Raw genomic sequence first — 22,151 nt, forward strand, 5'->3', positions numbered from 1 at the left:
GTCAGATTTGTATTCTAGTGCATGAAGTTATGTTGTTAACCCCTAAAATACCAGTTTACATCTTTCATGTACCCTGCAATTTTTTTTTTTTTTAAAACAAGAAAAGTTATGTGTTGGTACAAAACAGAATCACAATATCTAGGTATTTTGATGCTTGATACATTTTATCTCTGCTAGTTTTATACAAAATGCAACATTTTAAAAGAGCGCTTGCTTCTTCACGTTGATTGTAGTCCCCACTACTTTTGGATACGGTCATCACGCTCGGTAGGGTATGCAATTTATTTTTTGGCAATATAGCTTTACCACTAGACATTAATACTAACTTTGAAATCGTGCCTTTTTTTCCCTTGGTGTATTGTGTTGGGGTCAAAATGAAAATGGATTTTTTTTTTCCTGAACATTGTGCTTAGGGCTTTTGCCAGTGATGCTACAGTAGTCCTACTACGCTGCTACCTGGCAAAGCTTTGTGATCATTACTAGAGAACATGAGATTGGTTTCCTCACTAGGGTTAGTTCACAGGGATGGGTCATAAGGACAAGTGGAGCACAAACACATATAGTCGATAAAGGTGGAGGACAAACTTGACATGCATGTAGTGTTCTCCAGAAGAATGAGGTGCATTACAGAGCTTCTGATGACATCTGCATTTTGCCCATGAGCCATGATTTGAATGCACATGTATGCCCTATTCTGTGTTTGTGAGATAAAGATGATGTGTACATTGCATAGGGGCATCACAGCAGCAACATACATATTTTGTAAATGTAAATAGATTTCTAGAAACAAATTACTGGTTAAAAGCTGAACATCAATCAGTTATAACAGACAGACACAATGTATTTTTTTAATGCAAGCCGTGTACTGTACTGGAATGTAACTTGATATCTTGCAGTCTCTGTATGGCAGGGCTAAGTGTGAGCTTGAAGTAGCACAAAAAAACAATCCGTTTGTGTGCTGTGACGAAGTATGCAGAAAGGAATTACCGAGAGTGTTCTCCTTCACTGTCTCAAGCTGTGCCCTTTGATGGCCTGGGCTCAGAGGAAGTGGCTTGAATGATGCTTGCTGTCATTTAGATGGAAAGATTGAGGACATCTTGTGGTTATAAATTCTGTGGTGGACAGCTTTATATTGAATGGGAGTATTACAGCTTTTAATTATATATTTTATGTCATTTATTTTTTTTGCCCACAACTTTCTTTTAACCACTTGAATACTAGCATTTATCTACCCCTTCATTACCAGACTATTTTTTTTCTTCAGTGCTGTGATAGTTCAACAATTACTGCATTATGCAACACTCTATCTGTATGAATCTCTTATATAATATTTTAGAATTTTCTTCTGGTAGAATTTTTAAAGTCCACAGGGCTTTTTATTTATTTTGATGTACATGCGTGTGTGTGTATATGTATGTGTGTGTGTGTATATGTATATATATACACACACACACACACACACACACGCGCATGTAAAGTGACATGATCTAAGTCTCACTTCTGTACGAGATAGAGATTATATATATATATATATATATATATATATATATATATATTATCTCTATCTCGTACAGAAGTGAGACTTAGATCATGTCACTTTACAGCAGTGCACTATGCTGCTGTACAGTGTACTGCAATTAAATGAAGCATACCTACATTTTATCGCAGATCACTGCAGAGCAGCTCCGGGCTGCGCTTTTACTGTGATTAGGACACCTAGAAAACAATGGTTTTCTGTGTGTCTTAGCAGTCATTGAACCAGTGTGAATTGGATGATCAAGAGGGTAGACAGCAGAGGAGGAAGGGGCAGGGTCTCAGATGTAAACATAAACTTCATCTGCTCTGTGCCTTTTGTCTGTGATGATAGCTGTCTAATGACAGCTTCCCCTCTAACATTTAACAGGCACACTGAATAACAAAATGTTTTTCAGTGGTGTTTTTAGGCGACCAAAGGGGAACAAATAAGAGAAGTTCATTGTTGCATAGACTTTCATATTGTGTGTGTCTAGTCAAAAAAAAACAAAAAAAAACAAAGTTACATACACTTTAAGGGTCCATGCACCCTGGGCTTAAAAAAATGCCTTCTACAGGAGGTTTTTTTGTTTTTGTGGTTTTTTTTTGTGTGTGTTTTTCTTCCCCTGCCTGTAGAAGCAGCACAATGTTATCCTATGCATCCATGCATATTAGGGTGTTTAGTGGCATATTTCAAGAGGAGCGTTTAGAGGCAGAAAAAAAACCCCATAACAAGTGCGTTTGAAAGGCCTTCTTTTTTTTTTGGCAGAAAAAATGCTCAAAAAAACATGCCTAAATGTGGAGTTTAGGAGCATTCGGCGTTTATAAGTGTACTTTGATTATAATGAAAAATGCGCAGAGGGTAATGTTTTGGGGGAAAAAAATGCTTAAAAGCAAATATGCAATATGAGCCACTATGAGCATTTTTTTTCTACTTTTTCTGATAGTTTCTGCCCTAACTATTCACTGATGAAAAGTTTACTCATAAATAGATTTGCTGGGTTTTTTGTTTTCATTTCAAATAATCCATTCTTTTTATTATATCTATTGTAATCATGCAGAAAATTGGCAATATAAAAAAAGGACTGTTTTTCAAAACAAAGGATAAAGTGAACCTATTCTGTAATGCTCAAAGATCCTACTGTTAAAGTACTATATTTGTTCTCTGTTTGTAGACCACTTTCCCTGGAGTGCGGACATTGCTGTAGGGTTTGCTTTGTACGTAAAATATGAACACGTCACATTTTATTAGTGACAAAAATGGTGCTTTAGTCTTGCTTGACCTGTCTATTAACAGTTAGAACTGGAAATGGCCATACGGTATGTCTGTGGGTATACTGCAATCTCAGCAGATACCAAACACTTGAATAAACCAGCTGAGTAGGTGGCACTAGAATCTTTTCTTTGGCATTTCAACAAATTCTTTATAACCTATACTGTAGATTTACTTTTTTCATTATATGGATGTGTTTTAGGGATACTTGTAAGTAATGAAGTGATTTGTTAAAATTGTGTTATAAAGAATTTGGTCTGAAGCGTTTCCATCAAGGCATTATATATATCCCAGCATTGTAAATGATACAACAAAAACGATTTGTACTTGCATGCTTTGATTCCCACAGTCATCACTAGACTTTCCCTTTTTTGATAGTCATCACTAGCTTGTTCTTTGATTGCTCTTGATGGTGATTTCAGTGTGGGAGGCAATGGTGATTACATCCATGCTCAAGCTGTACAACATTTTTCATTAGCTTTGTTATGTTGCATTATGACACACATTGTAGAGACCCGCACAACTGTTGAGATGACAACATACCATGCCGTCTCGTGTTATTACCGATGTGCTCAACATGTTAGGGGAGAGCATTAACGTGAATCTCGCGTATGTGAGGCAGGATCATGGTGTGGAATGGCAGACTGAAATCTTCAGAAATCCTTTGTACTTTAAAAAAAAAAGATATTTGTGTGTCTTTAATTTTAAACAAATACTTTCCATAAAGCTGCTTGGAAGATGCAGTCAAGCTGTTTTACTGATTTTAGGGTTTAAGAATCTTCACTTAGTAAAATGTAGCTGTGTTCATGTGGTGATGCAAAAATAAACAGAAATTTGCTTTTCACATTGAAGTGAATCTTTGCTCATTTTATTGAGTGAAGGTTCTCAACTTCGTCACTAAATCAGCCTTAGGCCTAGTTTTAAAGTTGTGGTTGCAGGAGGTGAACCAGCTGTTGAGCAAAGGTAGCCTTATGGGGGGGGGTATACAAATGCTGCAGCAAAAAATGATCCACTCCATAATATTTGGTGGGCTGTACCACCTGCCAAACGTTACTCATTCAAGTGAGTATGGCTGTACCATAACTGCCCCACAACCACATGCAATCCACATGCTTTTGATACAGTCCTTTACGTTTTGAAAAGGCAGGAGGCATTAAGGGCTCACTGTCTATCAAACATCCTCCGAAAACTGCTCCACTGTCTATCGCTCTTCAGAGGGCTACTGCAAGTGTAAACCAGCCCTTATAGTCTTCGAACATGACAGATAATTATTCTACATGATGGATGATGGATTGGGTTAGCCCCTGGTTGTGTCCAGGATACTCGAACCATAGTATACTTCCCAGCTCTGTTTCTGTCCACCTGGGCGTTTTAGGTGTTCCTTCCCACATTTTCCAGTTAAAAGTGAAGTATGGGGATTTTTCTCTTCCGTTTTTTTTTTTTTTTTGCAGATTCATACTTACCTAGGTGGATACAGCATCAGACCGATGCTGCATCTGTCCCCTGCCACCTCTGCACTGAGAACCGAGACACCAAACATCCCCGATTGCTCAGTTCTCACTGCTTCCTGAGTGGCGAGCTGCTGTTTGTCAGTCAGCATCTCTGCTGCTCTGTTCCTCCGCGCTCATTGGAGCGCTGAGCTATGGCCGGGCGGGGAGCGGCTGTCTCAGCGGCTTGCTGAGACAGCCATCAGTCCAGGCAGCTGGCGGATCCAGACTTCCTAAGTCGGGATGACACGGTGCCTGGACTGGTGACATCAGCAGAGAGCGGATTTCAGACCCCTCTCTACTGAAAACGGGTCACAGGAGTGCAAAACAAATTGCACTCCTGTGAGGAGGATAAGCCCAGCCTAAAAAGCTCAGGCTGGACTTCTCCTTTTTTAAAGATAGATAGATATATATATCTCTATCTCTCCAACAGAGTGACAACTCGACAGCAAACGTACAGGAACTCAATTGTGTGACACTTCTAAAATTATATGTGATCATATATTGTGTAATACCTCGGCTCACAACCAATTAGAGGTGCACCGAATGGGATTTTTGGTATCAAATGCAGGATGCACTTGGCCAAGAACCGAAACCAAAAATGAATTTTTTAAAAAAAATATTTATTTATATTTTTCTATATTATTCAACTTTTTAATTAATATCATGAATTTAAATGAATATGAATTTGTCGGCCATTATTGGCACCTTTAGCACAAGAAAAGCTCAAGAAAAATGTATCCCTTTTAAATTCTATGTATGTCTGCACACTGGTCCGTTGGGCTTCCATTGTGGTGTTAAAAATCTTGCTTGGTGCATTTTTGGTCAGTTTAAAAAAAAAAAAAAAAAAAAAAAAAAAAGCACCTCCCAGTTGGGCCTATGAAAAACACCACAGGCAGCTAATGTGTACTATACACTCCTATATATAGTTTTCAGTATAACATATATATATATTTTTTCTCATTTTATAGATACAGACATTTCACGTAGATGCACCATGCAAAACAGTAGAAGACCTTACGAGCGGTGTAGCAATGGCCATGGTCCTCCAAAAAATGTAAGAAAATGCATGTGTATGAAGCAATAATTAAACTACGCAGAAGGTTGATTGAAAACATAAAAAAAATATATATAATTTTTTTTTTTCCCTTGAAGTATGTGACTTTATTTTGTCTTTAACAGTGACCCAGCATACTTTGATGAAAACTGGTTAAACAGGATTAAAACAGACGTGGGTGACAACTGGAGACTGAAGGTACTGCTCATTTCAGACCACTATCTACTTGACAGTTTGTAGTCCTAGTGTCACATGATGATGATTTTGTCATGATACACTAAGGTGTCTGTTTATAAATGTTTTCACACCACATTCACCCAGGATTCACACACTTTTCCAATTGAAGCCAATTAGAAAAATGTATGATGCTTAACCGAGGAAAAAAATATATATAAGTGGACCCTATAGTGTATTGTATGCTACCATAATGCAGGGCACATGGGGAAAAAAACAGATAACTGATGTGCCTAAAGCATTTACAGCTTTAAATGGTATATGTATGTATGTGTAATATATGTAGGGCTGAAACAACCAATTGATCGACAAGTAATCGAATAAGAAAATAGTAATCGATTCATTTCATAAATCGATTAATCAGCCAGTAACATAATGGGGTTAAAAAAAAAACTAAAATTAGCCCTTTGTAGTACGAAAAGAGCAAATAATCGCTTTTACAGTAAAAAAAAAAATGAACCCCTTACAGTAGTGATTATTTGCTTTTTTTGTACTATGAAAGGCTAATTTTAGTTTTTTAACCCCATTATGTTACTAAATGTCTTAGACCTGGTTCACATCTATTTGTTTTTTGGTGCTTTTTGCAGAAACGCACTACAGTTCATCTACATGGTTTCCTATGGGACAAGTTTACATCTGTTTTCAGCCACTGCATATTTGGAAAGTGTCAGGGACTTTTTTAAAACACAAAACAGTGCTTTTTTGGTTCAATATACTTCAATGCAGCTGCAGAAAAGCATGTAGTGCGTTTTTGCAGCAATTTGTGTTTTTTAATCTGCCCAACAACAAATTGGCCAAAAAAATGCAAAAACGCAAATCGCAGCAAAATCACGTGCACAAAAATCAAAACGCCCAGCAAAAAACACTGCAGAAACACATCAAAAGCAAACTGCATAGGTGTGCACCGAGCCTTATGCTGGCCACACGGATCAATTTTCAGACGAGAATATTCAGACAAAAAATCTTTGTACATTCGCTGAATGAAAGAATGTTGTTTGAAATTTTCACTTGTTTTTAATATTCTGTTTTTAAAATGAATGTAATTTCTGAACGAAAACGACATACGCTGTCTGAAAATTCCTTTGACCAAGAAGTTTTCTGTTTACAAATTCTCCCGTCACTGTGGTTAAAAATGAACATCGATTTGACCCCACTAACGATTAGAAAATCAAACGAGCGTTCTTAAAATGGCATTTTTTTTTTTTTTGGAAGGAAGACATTTGTTTGTGTTTTTTTTTAAATAAAAAAAATTTGATCTCGGAGTCTGATATTTACCAGATTCACCCTTTTAATAGTATATACAGCATGTATAGTATATCTCTTCTAATAGTGTATATATAGCATGTCTTTCCTCTAATAGTATATACAGTATATCTTTCCTCTAATAGTATATACTAGAGGTCGACCGATATATCGGCCGGCCGATAAAAAAAGCCGATAACTTCAGCGGGACTTGAAAATGACTTCTGTAATAGAAGTCAATGCAAGTTTCCTGTAGTTCTCTGTGGAGAGGATTCTCTCCTCCCTGGGCAGCCTGCCAAGTCTGATAAGAAGATACATTGTATCTTTTCAGGTTGTTTTATCAATGAGCTGAACTCCATATGTAGAAGTTCTCAGTTTAACCATTTAAAGACTAAATCTTTTCTGACACTTGTTGCTTACAAGTAAAAATCCTGTATTTTCTGCTAGAAAATCACTTAGAACCCCCAAACATTATATATATTTTGTTTAGCAGAGACCCTAGGGAATAAAATAGCGGTTGTTGCAATATTTTATTTTACACGGTATTTGCGCAGCGGTCTTTCAAACGCAATTTAAAAAAAAAAAAATACACTAATGAAATTTAAAAAAAAAAAAAAAAAGCAGTAAAGTTAGCCCATTTTTTTTCCTCCAAAAGTTTTGATTACCTGTTTTTGTGTATTTAATATTTAAGATATCGTGTTTTTTTTTTTTTTTTTTTTAAATCTAAATTCTACATACAAGTGAACTGATTGGAGGTTTGTTTTGTTTAATAAATGTTTAAATGTAAAAAATGTTCTGTATTACTTAAGGCTGCTCTCACACTGGAGCGGGCATGCGTTGACGGTAAAACGCTGTTAGTTTTAGCGGCGCTTTACCGTCATTTTAGCGGCGCTATTCGGCTGCTAGCGGGGCGCTTATAACCCAGCTAGCGGCTGAGGAAGGGGTTAAATGCGCCCCTGAAGCGCTGTTGCCGAAACGCTTTGCAGGCCCTTCGGCAGTGGTGCGCATTCATTTCAATGGGCAGGAGTGGTGGAGGAGCGGTATACACCGCTCCAAAGATGCCGCTTGCAGGACTTTTTTTAAACATCCTGCCAGCGCATAGCCTCAGTGTGACAGCACTCGAGCTTTCACACGGAGACTGCAGGGGAGCCGTTTGCAGGCACTTTACAGGCGCTATTTTTAGCCTAAAAACGCCTGAAAAACGCCCCAGTGTGAAAGGGGTCTAACTGTTAGATTTTATGAGATGAAGGGAAAAAAAAAGGAAAAAAAAAAAAAAAAAAATCGGCCTAATATATCGGCCCAAAAAAATCGGCATCTTATATCGGCCATCGGCCACCACGATTTCTAAATATCGGCATCGGCCAGAGAAAAACCCATATCGGTCGACCTCTAGTATATCCAGTATATCTCTTCTGTCTGTTATTCTCAGAGTGGATTCGATATTTTGCTCCCTAACCATATAGTTTGGTTATTTATATTTACCACTGCATAGAGATATTTAAGAATAAATTGCCTTTTTTTAAAAACTTTACATATTTAAATTATACACCGGGGTATTACAAGGGTATTAAGCGATTAATCGAAACAATAATCGATTATGAAAGCATGAACATTAGAAAATCCAATGTTTCCAACAGTCTGTTTACACAAATGCATGATGATGCTGAGCATTGGCAAAAGCACCTGCAGTCATACGTTTTTCTTGGATGTTGACCTACAATTTGCCTTCCAAGTACATTCATAAGGAATTTTCCAATGCCCTACACACTTCTTGTTAAAGTGGGGTTCCGGCCACTATATATATATATTTTTTTTTTTTAAAGTCAGCAGCTACAAACCCTGTAGCTGCTGACTTTTGATAAGGACACTTACCTGCCCAGCGAGCCCTCGATGCCTGCCCCCCGAGGCCGATCCGTCCATCCGAACGGCCGCCGGCGCCTCCATCTTAACAAAGGGAAACAGGCAGTGGAGCCTTGAGGCTTCACTGCCCGTTTCCTACTGCACATGCGCGAGTCGCGCAGCACTTTGTGAATGGCCCCGTTGCTTCCTGGGACACACACAGTTCCCAGAAGGTAATGGGGCCGCTTACCGAAGAGGAGGAAGCGCCGCAGAGTAGGAAGAGGCAGATTAAGAAGACTGCCTAGCAACAAGGGTTTCAGGTAAGTTAATTTTTTTTTTTTTTCAAATTTTTATTTTTTTTTATTTTTTTTATTTTTTTTTTATGCTATTTTTTATTTTAGGGTGGCCCTCCACTTTAAAGCAACATTGTCCTGGATTCCAGCAGTGTTATAAAAAGGATACTCTTCAGTATTAGATGTTATTTGTATATTTTAGATGGACTAGTTTAAGCCACTTACAAGTAAGTATTACAGGTGTTGAATACTGGCCAACAACCATGCATTAGCCAGTTAGACCTATCAAGTGAGGATCTCTAGCCTTGCAGTAATCTATTTTCTTGGCTGCATATTGGTCTGAGGTTTAGCCAAAGGTTTATGTTTAAATCAACAGGTGTTGTCCTTTTTGTCCTTAGGCTTCAACTTGTACATGTAATAGGTTTTATCGTCCTATACAAAATAATATATTTTACCGGAAGGTAGTTCTGACGCTGGCTATAGATTTTGTTTAGTTGCTACACTGGGCTGTCTAACATTTTGTTTGGTTTAGGCCCCCAAATTGTACACCATCATTATCAATTACCCATGCAGGATGGGATATTAATATTTTATTTAGTCTCCTTGGGTTTTTATTACCAGTTTTTGTGTGCTGCTGATTCTAGAGGTTCTAGCTTACCTAGAGTTAACATTTAACCTTCTTCCTTTTTTTTTTTTTTTTTTTTTTTTTTGTAGATCAGTAATCTAAAGAAGATTCTAAAGGGTATTTTGGACTACAATCATGAGGTAAATGCTGAAAGGCGAAAAAAATCAACATTTTATTATGCCTTTTAATGCATTTGTTGACTGCTGCTGCTTTATTGCGTAACTCCTTCCCGCTTATGGGTAAACAAATTTTAATGCCTAAGCACAATTTTTCTACTTTGACATGTGTTAGTTAAAGTGGTTGTAAACTCTGCCCGACAACTTTGTCCCATGTAAATCAGCATAAAAAAGCCTAATGAACAATGCTTGTAGATATCTCCTTACTTTGCTTAGTATTGTTGTAATCCTTTTTGTTCTTTAGAATTACTTCACTGAGCATGTCCAGATCTCCCCTGATTTACGGCACACTCTGTGTACTTGTCTGTCTATTATCAGATCTTCCTACAGCACAACTCTGAAATCCCACAAGATTGCATAATCACTCAGAGCTTCCTACTACACCCCATGTGATCATGTGACATCACATGCAGTGTAAACCTGGTCATCGGACAGCATTACTGCAGCCTTATCAGCTGAAGCTGATAAGACTGACAAAGGCAAACACTAGATAATCAGCACAAGTAAATACTATGAAATCAAACAAGTCAGCTATGAGCAGTAAAGCAGGGTTGCCATAGAAACGTTGGATTGAGAAGGAGGCTTGATTAACAGTACAGGAAGTGCTCAATGTAAGGGCGGAAATACACTCTACTGTGGACGCAGAAAACAATACTTAAGATGGCGCTGCCTAACCCCTGAAAACAAGTTTTTTAAACAGTAATATGCGTTTTGGGCTGGATTACAGTGGCTATAGTTTGATAATTACTTATTGTAATGGACTAAATGAAAAGCAGAATCAGAGTGGGAGAGTTTACTTCCTCTTTAAAACTGTACACTTCATCACAACTACTTTGTGTATCCAGGTGGATTATACCTTGTTATCTTTTAGGACAAATTGGGCTTTCTTTTGGTGGTAAATGGTAACTGATATGTCCTGATTTTAAAAGAGTAAAAGAAATTCTATCTTTTTTTAATTTAGCTACAGTATATATACCACACTAACTCTATTTTTTTCTCTTTTTCTCTTTATTTTTTATTTATTTATTTTTACACACACTTTGTGTCCTGCAAGAAGAGAAAGATATGAGGTAGTAAACACAAGGGCGGGCTCACACTGACCACTGTAATAGTTGGGCTATCACAGCGATCAGATGATCCGGAATCGGGATTCCTGGGTCCCGATCATTAGAACGAAGCCCGGCACTCTCTGCGATAGCCCCATCACTATGCTGGTAGCTCAATGTCTGGTGTGCTCTCAGCACAAAGAGTTGCGCATATATGCGGCCCCATGGAAAAAGACCCACTTCAGTGAGGCCGCATAAATGCATATGGTCAGCGGGCAGGGGTTCAACTTCTTTTTGTTTTCATATGAGAGAATTTTTTATTTTTTTTACTAACTAATTAGTTTGTTGCCAACACGTTCAGTTACAGAATTGCGGATGATCTATAGCTGAATATTTATACTGTAACCTGCTGAGATAGTTTTGACAACCTAGAAGATGCAATACACCTGGCATAGGGTTGCCGCCTCACCCCCATTAAACCCGAACACACATTAATTACACAGGTTGTGTGGCTGATTAAGGTGATAATTAAACTCCTAGTGCCTTATCTGCATTCAATTAGCCTCAGAACCTGTGTAATTCATATGTGTTTGGGTTTAAAGGGATGACGTGGCAACCTTAACCTGGCATGATCATAGCATTATCCAGTCATGTGTGGTTCTTTCTCCTGGTGCCTTCTAGCATAGTTAAAGCAGAACTCTGGCAATTTTTTTCCCGCACTGCTAACTGCTTGACTACAGATGCACTGATCAGCATGTCGGGAAGTCTATTGAAACTACTAGTCTGTCTGCCGCAGGCGCAGTTTATTCATTTACAGATCCCTGTGAATGAATAATACAATTGTGCAGGAAGAGCCCCACACAGCCTCGCCGAATTATTTATTTTTTTTTTTTTTACAGCAGCTAGGGAGGAGAGGAACCCCCATCCACTGTCATAGGTAAAGGTGGGGTCTGCTTGAACATGTAACATCTTACACCCCAAATAACGGGTGTAACATGTTCAAAAGGTGAACATATCCATTAATTCCTTTTGAGAGTTGCAGAGGATGCCTAAAATGTGCTTGTAATAGAGTGCAGATTTCTGGGAAATGTACTGAATCAATCGCACAAGCAGGAAATGACATTTCTGGGGGGAATTCTTACACCAATGGTGTATGGAACGCCTCCTATTTGGCATATTGCATTGAATTTTACGGAAAATTACAGCTCTGCAGATTTAAAAGCAAAGGTAATATTTAATAACATTCAATTACATATGCTATATATTTTTTTTATTGGATGTGTTTTTTTCCCACAAAATTGGAGTTACCCTTTAAGTTCCTGAGTTTTCACCTTAGGCTTCGTATACTACATATATGCTCCATATATTCTGTAGCTATAAGTCTGCTGACTTTCAAACAGCTAAGACTTGTATCATATTTGGAGCTATAATAACAGGAATTTATCATAGCTAGGTAAAAGAATTACAAAGCAATGTTCATTAGGCAGCCAAACCCAAAACATTTGCTGTGCCTTCTGTGTTTATGAAAAGATTTGTTTGATTACATTTTTATGAAAGGACTGGTTAAATTACATTTTTGATTGAAAGACTGACACCTTAATAATAGAAGTTTCATGTGTACTGTTTATAGATTTTGGGACATCAGATCAATGATTTCACACTTCCAGATGTCAATTTGGTTGGAGAACACTCGGATGCCTCAGAACTTGGAAGAATGTTACAACTAATTTTAGGTTGTGCAGTAAAATGTGAGCAAAAGCAAGGTAATCCCTTTTGAGTTTTTCAGAGCATTTATCCTTTCATAAAACCACATTTGTGAAAAGTATCTTGTGTGTTTTATGGTATAGGCTCCTTACACGTAGGGTGGACTTGGTTGGAGTCAGCCTGCTCAGCTGGGCAATCTGTCTGCTGAGCAGGCAGATGGCTTGTCCATGACTGATGCAGAGCGGACACATGCCTTGTCTTCTACAGTGCAGCTAAGCCTGCAGAAAAAGTATTGGTGATCTGTCCTCCATACCGATCTGTCTAAAAAATAAGACATCAGGAGTCTCTTCAGACCCCTTAAACATCATCAAAGCTGCCCCTAACAGGGTTGTAAAAACAATAAAAAAAAAATTGTAAAAAATAAATTAACCTCTTGGTGCTGGCACCTCCTGGCACTTTAAGAGGTTAATGATGCAGCCTAAGATCACGTAAAAGCCACGCTTGGCGGTCACGTGGTCCGGAAACGCGCAATCGCAATGAGCAACCTGGAGCTTTCGGTTAAGCGACGGTAACTGTGCTGGGAGCATGCAGCGTGCACGCTCTCAGCACAGGTGAATAGGGAGAAATTCACGCAAATATGCGGCCCCTCTGCGCTAAGGGACAGATGTAGAGAGGCTGCATGTTAACGTACGGCCGGCGCCAAGGGGTTAAAAAAAAAACTTAGAGCTCATTCACACAGGTTCTCTAGCCCATGCAGTGTGAATGAGTGGGTTGTTTGTGCAGCTAGAACTGCCTGTTTCTCTACAGGGACGCGGTGACTGTATGAACACAGCCACAGGCCCTATTTTGACAGATGTGCAGGTGAGTGGCCCTAAATGTACACGGTCTGTGCTCAGGACTGTACACCTTATACTCACACACCTGTTAAATTAGGACCTGCAGCTGTGTTTGTACAGCTGCTGCATCCCCATGGCATAACATGGCATAACCTGCATACAGCTCCAGCTACATTAAAAACTAAAATTTACACTGTACAGACCACAGAACCCCCAAGACCTCATTCACACACACACAAAGCTTTTTCATAACTCAATACAGTTTTAACTTTTAGATTTAGCAGGCATGTTGTCGGTTATGTTGTGCTTGTGCCCGCTAATACTTATTTTAATGTATTTTTAACCAAAATATTGTTCTGATATTTTCGAAGGGGGGGGGGGCCTCATAATTAAAACAGCAGCTCCGCCCACAGGTATAAAATATGTATATTTACACTGGTCTGAGCTGGACCTATGTGACTATGCCTGGAAAACCATACCTGGAGTTCAGCTTTAATTTAGTCTAGTTCTTCAGTTTTTGTTTTTGTTTTTTTAATTCAATTGTGAATATTCTACTTTTAGAATATATTCAGACCATCATGATGATGGAGGAATCTGTGCAACATATGGTGATGACTGCCATCCAAGAGGTAAGTTTTTTAAAAAAACAACAAAAAAAATATTCTTGATACAGAATAAATAGTTATTTATTTCTTCTGACCTGTGTGAGAAAATGAGAATTGCTATCTGTGTACTATGAAGAAAATAGTGGCAATATAAAAAAACAAAAAATATATAAACTCAAATCTGAGCTGTGCCAGCACTTTATGTACTTTTCTAACACAAATCAGCCCAAAAAAAAAAATTTAAGAGCAGCGCTCATTAGTGTTGAAAACATAATACATACTCCTAAAAAAATCATCTTCGGAAAAAGTGTATATCAATCAGTGCCATCACAGCATAAAAATAAAGAATTTTACAACACCTCCCCTTTAAAATTTGACCCATAAATATGCAGTCTGCTCTTCAGTGCTCAATCTTTATATACTGTTCTCTTTTTTTTTTTTTTTTTTTTATTTCTTTAAAGGTGAACTTAGCCTTTAAATGGTGGGGACCCAGTTACCATAGATCCATACTGCACCTTTTATCTTTAAGGTTATATATGTAATAGCACCACCTTGTCTCCTCAATTGCACAGTAGGTCCAATTAGCGCCCCTTGCCTTTTAAAAGATGGCTGCAAAAACGCCACTCGGTCTCCTCCCAGGTAGGCACAGATATATTCTCCAAAAATAAAACTTTATTAATGTAAAATGTTTATTTAGGATAAACATTATATATAAAAATATGAAAGATACATTCATATTAAAAGTTGCACAAAACGTGTGCACATAAATAACTCATCCAGTGCCTTCCTCTATCTCCTTCAGTGTTCTTTTGTTTTTAGAGAATATATCTGTGGCCACCTGCAGTGTGGAAGAGAAGAAGTGGTGGTATTGCAGCCACCCTTAAAAGGGAAAAGGCACTAATAGGTCCTACTGTTCAGTGGAAGAGACAAGGTGGTTTACATACAGTATATCCCTTTGGGGGAAAGGTGCATTATGGACCTATGGTAACCAGGTCCACAGTTTCAGTTGAAAGTCCATTGGGAAAATAACACGGAGTGGTTGTGTGTGCCAATATTTTCCATGCAGAATTTTACGTAGCACAGCATATCAAGTTTGAGCACTAAAGAGCACATTGCATATTTTTCGGTCACCGTTTAAATAGACAGTACTGTATAATTGTGCACTTAATTTTTGTTCTAATATAGTAACTAAATAAATTAAATGTTTGCTGCCCTTCTGACTCATTAAAACCTGAGGAAATTTGAAAGTATTCGCATTGGTGTAACCAGATTAAAGATGCTATTTGTTTTCTGGCACTATAGCAAAATTACAGGGTTGCTGATTGTTATAGACAGGGTTTTTTTTTTTTTTTAAACTTTTATGGTTTTGAAAGGTAAATTTGCAAAATTGTCAAGTTTTGTTATAGCATCAAAGTTGCATAGTTTTTCATCAGTATGACTGTTATAAAGACCCTATACTGGGTTTTGAGTATCGAGAGTGTCCAAAATGAATGCATTTTGCCCCTAGCAACCAGTCATTTTTTTCCTACACTGTAAATGGTACCAGACTTTGGACATGCTTTACTTGTTCTTTCTGCATGTATTCTAATTCAGGGCCCATGAGGCCAGAGCCCTGGCTAAGCTCTCACCTTCCCATATTAGCTACATGCTGCTACTTCAATAATTTATGCAGTAGTTCTTGTTTTCCTAAAATGTATGTCATGTGAATGTGAACCGATGGAACATGCTGCTGTGAATTCATTTGTGAGATTAGGGAAAGAGAAAGTCTTTAACACTTTGGAGCCTGTTGTTCTTTAACCCTCTTTGACCTCTTTGCAGCTAATGAGCAAAGAAACTCCAGTGTCAATAGGAACAGATGCTTATGCTGAACTTGACCGACAGGTAACCCTCTCTTTTTCACACCAAAGGATGCAAGCTACTTGAACATGACTCATAACTGTCCCACATGTCTACTCTTGACTAATAGATGATTCTTTATGAATAGTTAAAGAAGATTACTGAAGAGCTCAATGATGCCTTGGCAGCGAAAGAAGAAATTGCCCAGCGCTGCCATGAACTAGACATGCAGGTTAGTATTCATGTACAAAATTACAAAAAAATATATTGTGTAAATGGCCTTTTAAGAGACCATAGGAATCCTGACCACAACCAGGGCAGCAATCCCTATCGTACTTACAGGGTTCATCTAACCCATGAGCAGTGGCCCCTCCTTGTATATGTGTTCTTTTCTGTGTTTGCCAAGCAAAGGGCAAAATACTTCAAAACATGCTGTATTTAGTTTCATTGTATTGCCCAGTGCAGGATGTGCTCAGATGCTCTCTTTAAAGACCATCTGCAGAAGCACTAAAGCTGGCTATACACGTACCAAAATTTGGCTGGTACAGCAGGAACTCGACCAATTTTGGTACATGTATAATGCTGTCTGTTCAACAGAAGCCGGGCTGACAACTGGCTTTTGTCAAACGGTCCAACTGAGGGGAGTGGGGAAGTCAGGCTGTCGGAATACAATAGCACGGCAGGTGAGGTCCGTGCGGATGCAGGGATCTGTCAGGGTTTTTTCTTCTTCAACCAGCTAGTTGAATGAAAACAAACTAAGTGTATAACCTACTTAAAGTGGTAGTAAACTCCTGCAATAAAAAATTAAATGTGGGCCTCTTGGCAGTTTAGACCATAATGTGCTAGTATACACCTCCATACTAGCACATTATGACTGACTTGCCTTTAAAATGAAGCCATCCAGCAGTGTGCTTCCATCTTCACCCAGTCTTCTTCCCGGCTCGCGCTCTTCGGCCGTTTGAATGACAATGCTGTGGTGACATCCCTCTTGCAGCACAGCGCTCTGAATTGACAGCACACTTAGTGCGCTGTCAATTCAGAGCGCAGTGTGCATGTGCCAGTGACATCACCAGCTGCTTCAAGTTTGAATATCTTCTAAACACCGCAAGTTTAGGAGACACAGACTGTACCTACAGGTAAGCCTTACTATAGGCCTACCTGTTGGTACAAGTTAAAAAGCTTTGTTTACTACTTCTTTAAGGCTGGCCATTAACCAAGTTCTGTTACTCTATTCTAAAAATAATTGTGTTTGCCCTCATAGATAAATATAGTAAAGCACAGTCAGGAGATCAGTGTGCAGCCACTCATTAAAAATAACACATCAAAGCACAAGTATTTTTATATCATAACTAAACTGTCCAAATATACAGTGCATCTGGAAAATATTCACGGCGCTTCACTTTTTCCACATTTTGTTGTGTTTACAGTATTCAGAAATGGACTAAATTCATTATTTTCCTCAAACCTCTACAAACTATACCCTATAATGGCAACGTGAAAGAAGTTTGTTTGAAATATTTGCAAATTTATTAGGCCTCTTGCACAATGCAGCTTTTTTTTTTTTTTCCTTGCTGAGATAAAATATACAGCCCATTAATTGTAATGTGCTTATGCACACAGGTGTGTAAACGAGCGCCGTGCATTCTTCAGTACAAAAAAATATAGAAAAATCAGCTTTTTGGTCAGTAATTTATGCCTCATGCACAGAAATTTCCATTTTCATATTGTGAAGAACGAGAATGCGAGAATAAGTTTGAGTGCAAATACATACAACAAAAAAGTCTGAAAAAGTAGATGCTCATACAGGAGTATCATGTGCAAGAGGCTTAACAAAAATTAAATAATAAGTATTCACAGCCTTTGCTCAATACTTTGTTGAAGCACCTTTGGCACCAATTACAGCCTCAAGTCTTTTTGCGTATGATGCTACAAGCTTGGCACACCTATTTTTAGGCAGTGTCTCCCATTCTTCTTTTCCAGGACCTCTCAAGCTCCACCAGGTTGGATGGGAAGTGTCAGTGCACAGCCATTTTCAGATCTCTCCAGAGATGTTCAATCGGCTTCTGGGCTCTGGCTGGGCAACTTAACCAGTTGCTGACCACCTCACGCAGATATACTGCGGCAGAATGGCACGGGCAGGCAAAATCACGTACCTGGTACGTGAAATTTTGTCTTTTTCCCGCAACTTGTGTCACAATATAAAATATTCCATGGACTCGACATGCCTCTCAGCAAATAGCTTGGGGTGTCTACTTTCCAAAATGGGGTCATTTGGGGGGGTTTGTGCCATCTGGGCATTTTATGGCCTTCAAAACTGTGATAGGTGGTGAGGAGTGAAATCAAAAATTTATGCCCTTAGAAATCCTGAAGGCGGTGATTGGTTTTCGGGGCCCCGTACGCGGCTAGGCTCCCAAAAAGTCCCACACATGTGGTATCCCCGTACTCGGGAGAATCAGCAGAATGTATTTTGGGGTGCAATTCCACATATGCCCATGGCATGTGTGAGTAATATATCATTTAGTGACAACTTTTTGTAAATTTTTTTTTTTTGTCATTATTCAATCACTTGGGACTAAAAAATTAATATTCATTGGGCTCAACATGCCTCTTAGCAATTTCCTTGGGGGGTCTACTTTCCAAAATGGGGTCATTTGGGGAGGGGGGGGGGGTTTGTACTGCCCTGCCGTTTTAGCACCTCAAGAAATGACATAGGCAGTCATAAACTAAAAGCTGTGTAAATTCCAGAAAATGTATCCTAGTTTGTAGACGCTATAACTTTTGCGTAAACCAATAAATATACGCTTATTGACATATTTTTTTTTACCAAAGACATGTGGCCGAATACATTTTGGCCTAAATGTATGACTAAAATTGAGTTTATTGGATTTTTTTTATAACAAATAGTAGAAAATATCATTTTTTTTTTCAAAATTTTCGGTCTTTTTCCGTTTATAGCGCAAAAAATAAAAACTTGCAGAGGTGATCAAATACCATCAAAAGAAAGCTCTATTTGTGGGAAGAAAAGGACGCAAATTTCTTTTAGGTACAGCATTGCAATTACCGTATTTATCGGCGTATAACACGCACAGGGGTATAACACGCACATTAATTTTAAGAGGGAAGTTTCAGGAAAAAATCTTACATTTTAAATAAGGAACTTTGAAGCAAAATATGGGTCAGTGCCCATCTGCAGCCTCACCAGTGCCATCAATGCAGCCTGATCAATGCCCATCTGCAGCCTCACCATTGCCATCAATGCAGCCTGATCAATGCCAATCTGCAGCCTCACCATTGCCATCAATGCAGCAGCCTCCCCATTGCCATCAATGCAGCAGCCTCCCCATTGCCATCAATGCAGCAGCCTCCCCATTGCCATCAATGCAGCAGCCTCCCCATTGCCATCAATGCAGCAGCCTCCCCATTGCCATCAATGCAGCAGCCTCCCCATTGCCATCAATGCAGCAGCCTCCCCATTGCCATCAATGCAGCAGCCTCCCCATTGCCATCAATGCAGCAGCCTCCCCATTGCCATCAATGCAGCAGCCTCCCCATTGCCATCAATGCAGCAGCCTCCCCATTGCCATCAATGCAGCAGCCTCCCCATTGCCATCAATGCAGCAGCCTCCCCATTGCCATCAATGCAGCAGCCTCCCCATTGCCATCAATGCAGCAGCCTCCCCATTGCCATCAATGCAGCAGCCTCCCCATTGCCATCAATGCAGCAGCCTCCCCATTGCCATCAATGCAGCAGCCTCCCCATTGCCATCAATGCAGCAGCCTCCCCATTGCCATCAATGCAGCAGCCTCCCCATTGCCATCAATGCAGCAGCCTCCCCATTGCCATCAATGCAGCAGCCTCCCCATTGCCATCAATGCAGCAGCCTCCCCATTGCCATCAATGCAGCAGCCTCCCCATTGCCATCAATGCAGCATCTTCACCAATGCCTTCAGTGCAGCAGCCTCCCCATTGCCATCAATGCAGCATCTTCACCAATGCCTTCAGTGCAGCAGCCTCACCATTGCCATCAATGCAGCAGTCTCACCAATGCCTTCAGTGCTGTCTGATCGATGTCCATCTACAGCCTAGAGGGGACAGGGAGGGGGGTGGGACAAGCACCGACAGATTACATCACAGTGAGAATCTCCTATGATAGACAGAACTGTGGTCCAATGGCAGCCCAGGAGACAGGACTTCCTATTACAGAGGACGCCAAGTAAACAGGAGATTCTCACTGTATGTAATGTGATGGCGCTCATCCCGCCCCCCCCCCTCCCTGTCCCCTCCGAGGCAGCTAAAATTGAAGTATTGGCGTATAACACGCGCACACTATTTGCACCCGATTTTCATGGTGAAAAAGTGAGTGTTATACGCCAATAAATACAGTAGTTAAAACGATGCAGTGCCAAATTGTAAAAAGTGCTCTGGTCAGGAAGGGGGTAAATCCTTTCGGGGCTGAAGTGGTTAAGGACATTCACAGAGTTGTCCCGTAGCCACTCCTTTGTTATCTTGGCTATGTGCTTAGGGTCATTGTTCTGTTGGAAGATGAACCTTCACCCCAGTCTCAGGTTCAGGGCGCTTTGGAGCAGGTTTTCATCAAGGATGTCTCTCTAGATTGCTGCATTTATCTTTTCCTTGATCCTGACTAGTCTCCCAGTTCCTGACGCTGAAAAAACATCCTCACAGCATGATGCTGCCACCACCATGCTTCTCTGTAGGCATGGTATTGGCCATGTGACAAAGCATTTTGTTCCTCATGGTCTGAGTCCTTCAGATGCCTTTTGGTAAACTCCAGGCGGGCTGGCGTGTGGCTTCTGTCTGGCCACTCTGCCATACAGGCCTGAGTGGTGGAGTGCTGCAGAGATGGTCGTTCTTGAAGGTTTTTCTCTCTCCACATAGAAATGCTGGAGCTCTGGTTCTTGTCACCCCTCTAAGGCCTTTCTCCCCCTATTGCTCAGTTTGGCTGAGCGGGCCTGCTCTAGGAAGAGTCCTGGTGGTTCCAGATTTCTTCCATTTTATAGATGCAGGCCACTGTGCTCATTGAAACCTTCAATGCTGCAGAAATGTTTCGGTACCCTTCTCCAGATCTGTGCCTTGATACAATCTCGTCTTTGAGATCTACAGACAATTCCTGGACTTCATGGCTTGGCTTGTGCTCTGACATGCACTGCCTTTACAAATCATGTCCTGTCAACTGGATTTACCACAGGTGAATTCCAATCAAGTTGAGCTCAATTTTGAGTGTCATGGCAAAGACTGTGAATAGTTATGTACTCTAACTTTGCAAATTTACAAAAATTTTTTTTTTTTTTTTTTTTTTTTTTTTTTTTAAGATTTCAAACAAACTTCTTTCACGTTGTCATTATGGGGTATTGTTTGTAGAATTTTGAGCAAAATAATTAGTTTAATCCATGTTGGAATAAGCCTGTAGCATAACAAAATGTGTGAAAAGTGAAGCGCTGTGAATACTTTCCAGATGCACTGTATTCATTGTTCTACAGAAGTTGTAGAATGGTATAATTAAAATAAAAAAAATGAACTGTACACAGAATCGCCCTCTGTTATTTTGTGGTTGCACTGATGAAAATCTAGTTAATTACTCTTTTTACTTTGCTTCCTGTGGATCTGAAGGTGTACTATATCCAGGAGGAGCGAGATAAACTGAGATATGAATGTAATGATCTAGAAGAAAGGGTAAATTATGAATGTTCACCCTCTCGGCATCTACACCTACTAACACAATGTTGCTTTGGTTTGCATATGCACTGACTTGTTTTATTTTAGTTAAAAATACTAATCTACTTTTTAACACTTAAATGACTGCCAGTATTTCACAGAAATACACATCGTAAGTATAATGCACTTTATCATGAGCAATAATGTATGAAGAGAACTATAGTACAAAAGCATGTTTTGTGCTTTTTTGCAATGTACAATACGTGCCTGCGCGTCTACATGGTTCAATATTCGCTATGTAATGGCCCGTACACACGATCCGAAAATTGGACCACAAATACCGCTTTCAACGCGATTGTACGATAATCGGATCGTTAGTACAGAGCTTTCGAGAGCCAATCACGACAATTTATCTGATATTATTTGATCGGACAAGCACAAAAATTTTCCTCGTACGATACCAGAATGTACGATTTTCGTTTAGTCAGTACAGTTGTCGTTCGAAAATACAATACAAATACATTGCAACACATGACATCACTTCCGATTTTTTTTTTTTTTTTTTTTTTTTTTTTTTTCTGTCGTACGAGAATCTTTGTGACTTTAGTAACCTATTGAATTTCTACTTGTGACTATTAAGCGAAAAAAAGTCAGACGATCTGTCGTCCGATTTTCGGATCGTGTGTATGGGCCATAAAGCTGCAAAGTTAGT

At 39.4% G+C, this 22,151-nt stretch overlaps 1 protein-coding gene across 2 annotated transcripts in view; it reads left to right on the forward strand.

Moving 5' to 3' along the window:
• The window catches only part of HOOK3 (hook microtubule tethering protein 3), a 133,440-nt gene that overhangs the window by 23,248 nt on the left and 88,041 nt on the right, over window positions 1-22,151 (forward strand). For both annotated transcript variants that reach the window (XM_073592077.1, XM_073592085.1), the window contains exons 2-8: window positions 5,244-5,329; window positions 5,455-5,527; window positions 9,652-9,702; window positions 12,415-12,547; window positions 13,886-13,953; window positions 15,748-15,810; window positions 15,914-15,997. In XM_073592077.1, coding sequence (XP_073448178.1) covers window positions 5,244-5,329; window positions 5,455-5,527; window positions 9,652-9,702; window positions 12,415-12,547; window positions 13,886-13,953; window positions 15,748-15,810; window positions 15,914-15,997 — 558 coding nt within the window. The remainder of the gene's footprint in view (window positions 1-5,243; window positions 5,330-5,454; window positions 5,528-9,651; window positions 9,703-12,414; window positions 12,548-13,885; window positions 13,954-15,747; window positions 15,811-15,913; window positions 15,998-22,151) is intronic.

The sequence above is a fragment of the Aquarana catesbeiana genome, linkage group LG01, assembly GCF_042186555.1.
Source record: "Aquarana catesbeiana isolate 2022-GZ linkage group LG01, ASM4218655v1, whole genome shotgun sequence".
NCBI classification, from domain to species: Eukaryota; Metazoa; Chordata; class Amphibia; order Anura; family Ranidae; genus Aquarana; species Aquarana catesbeiana.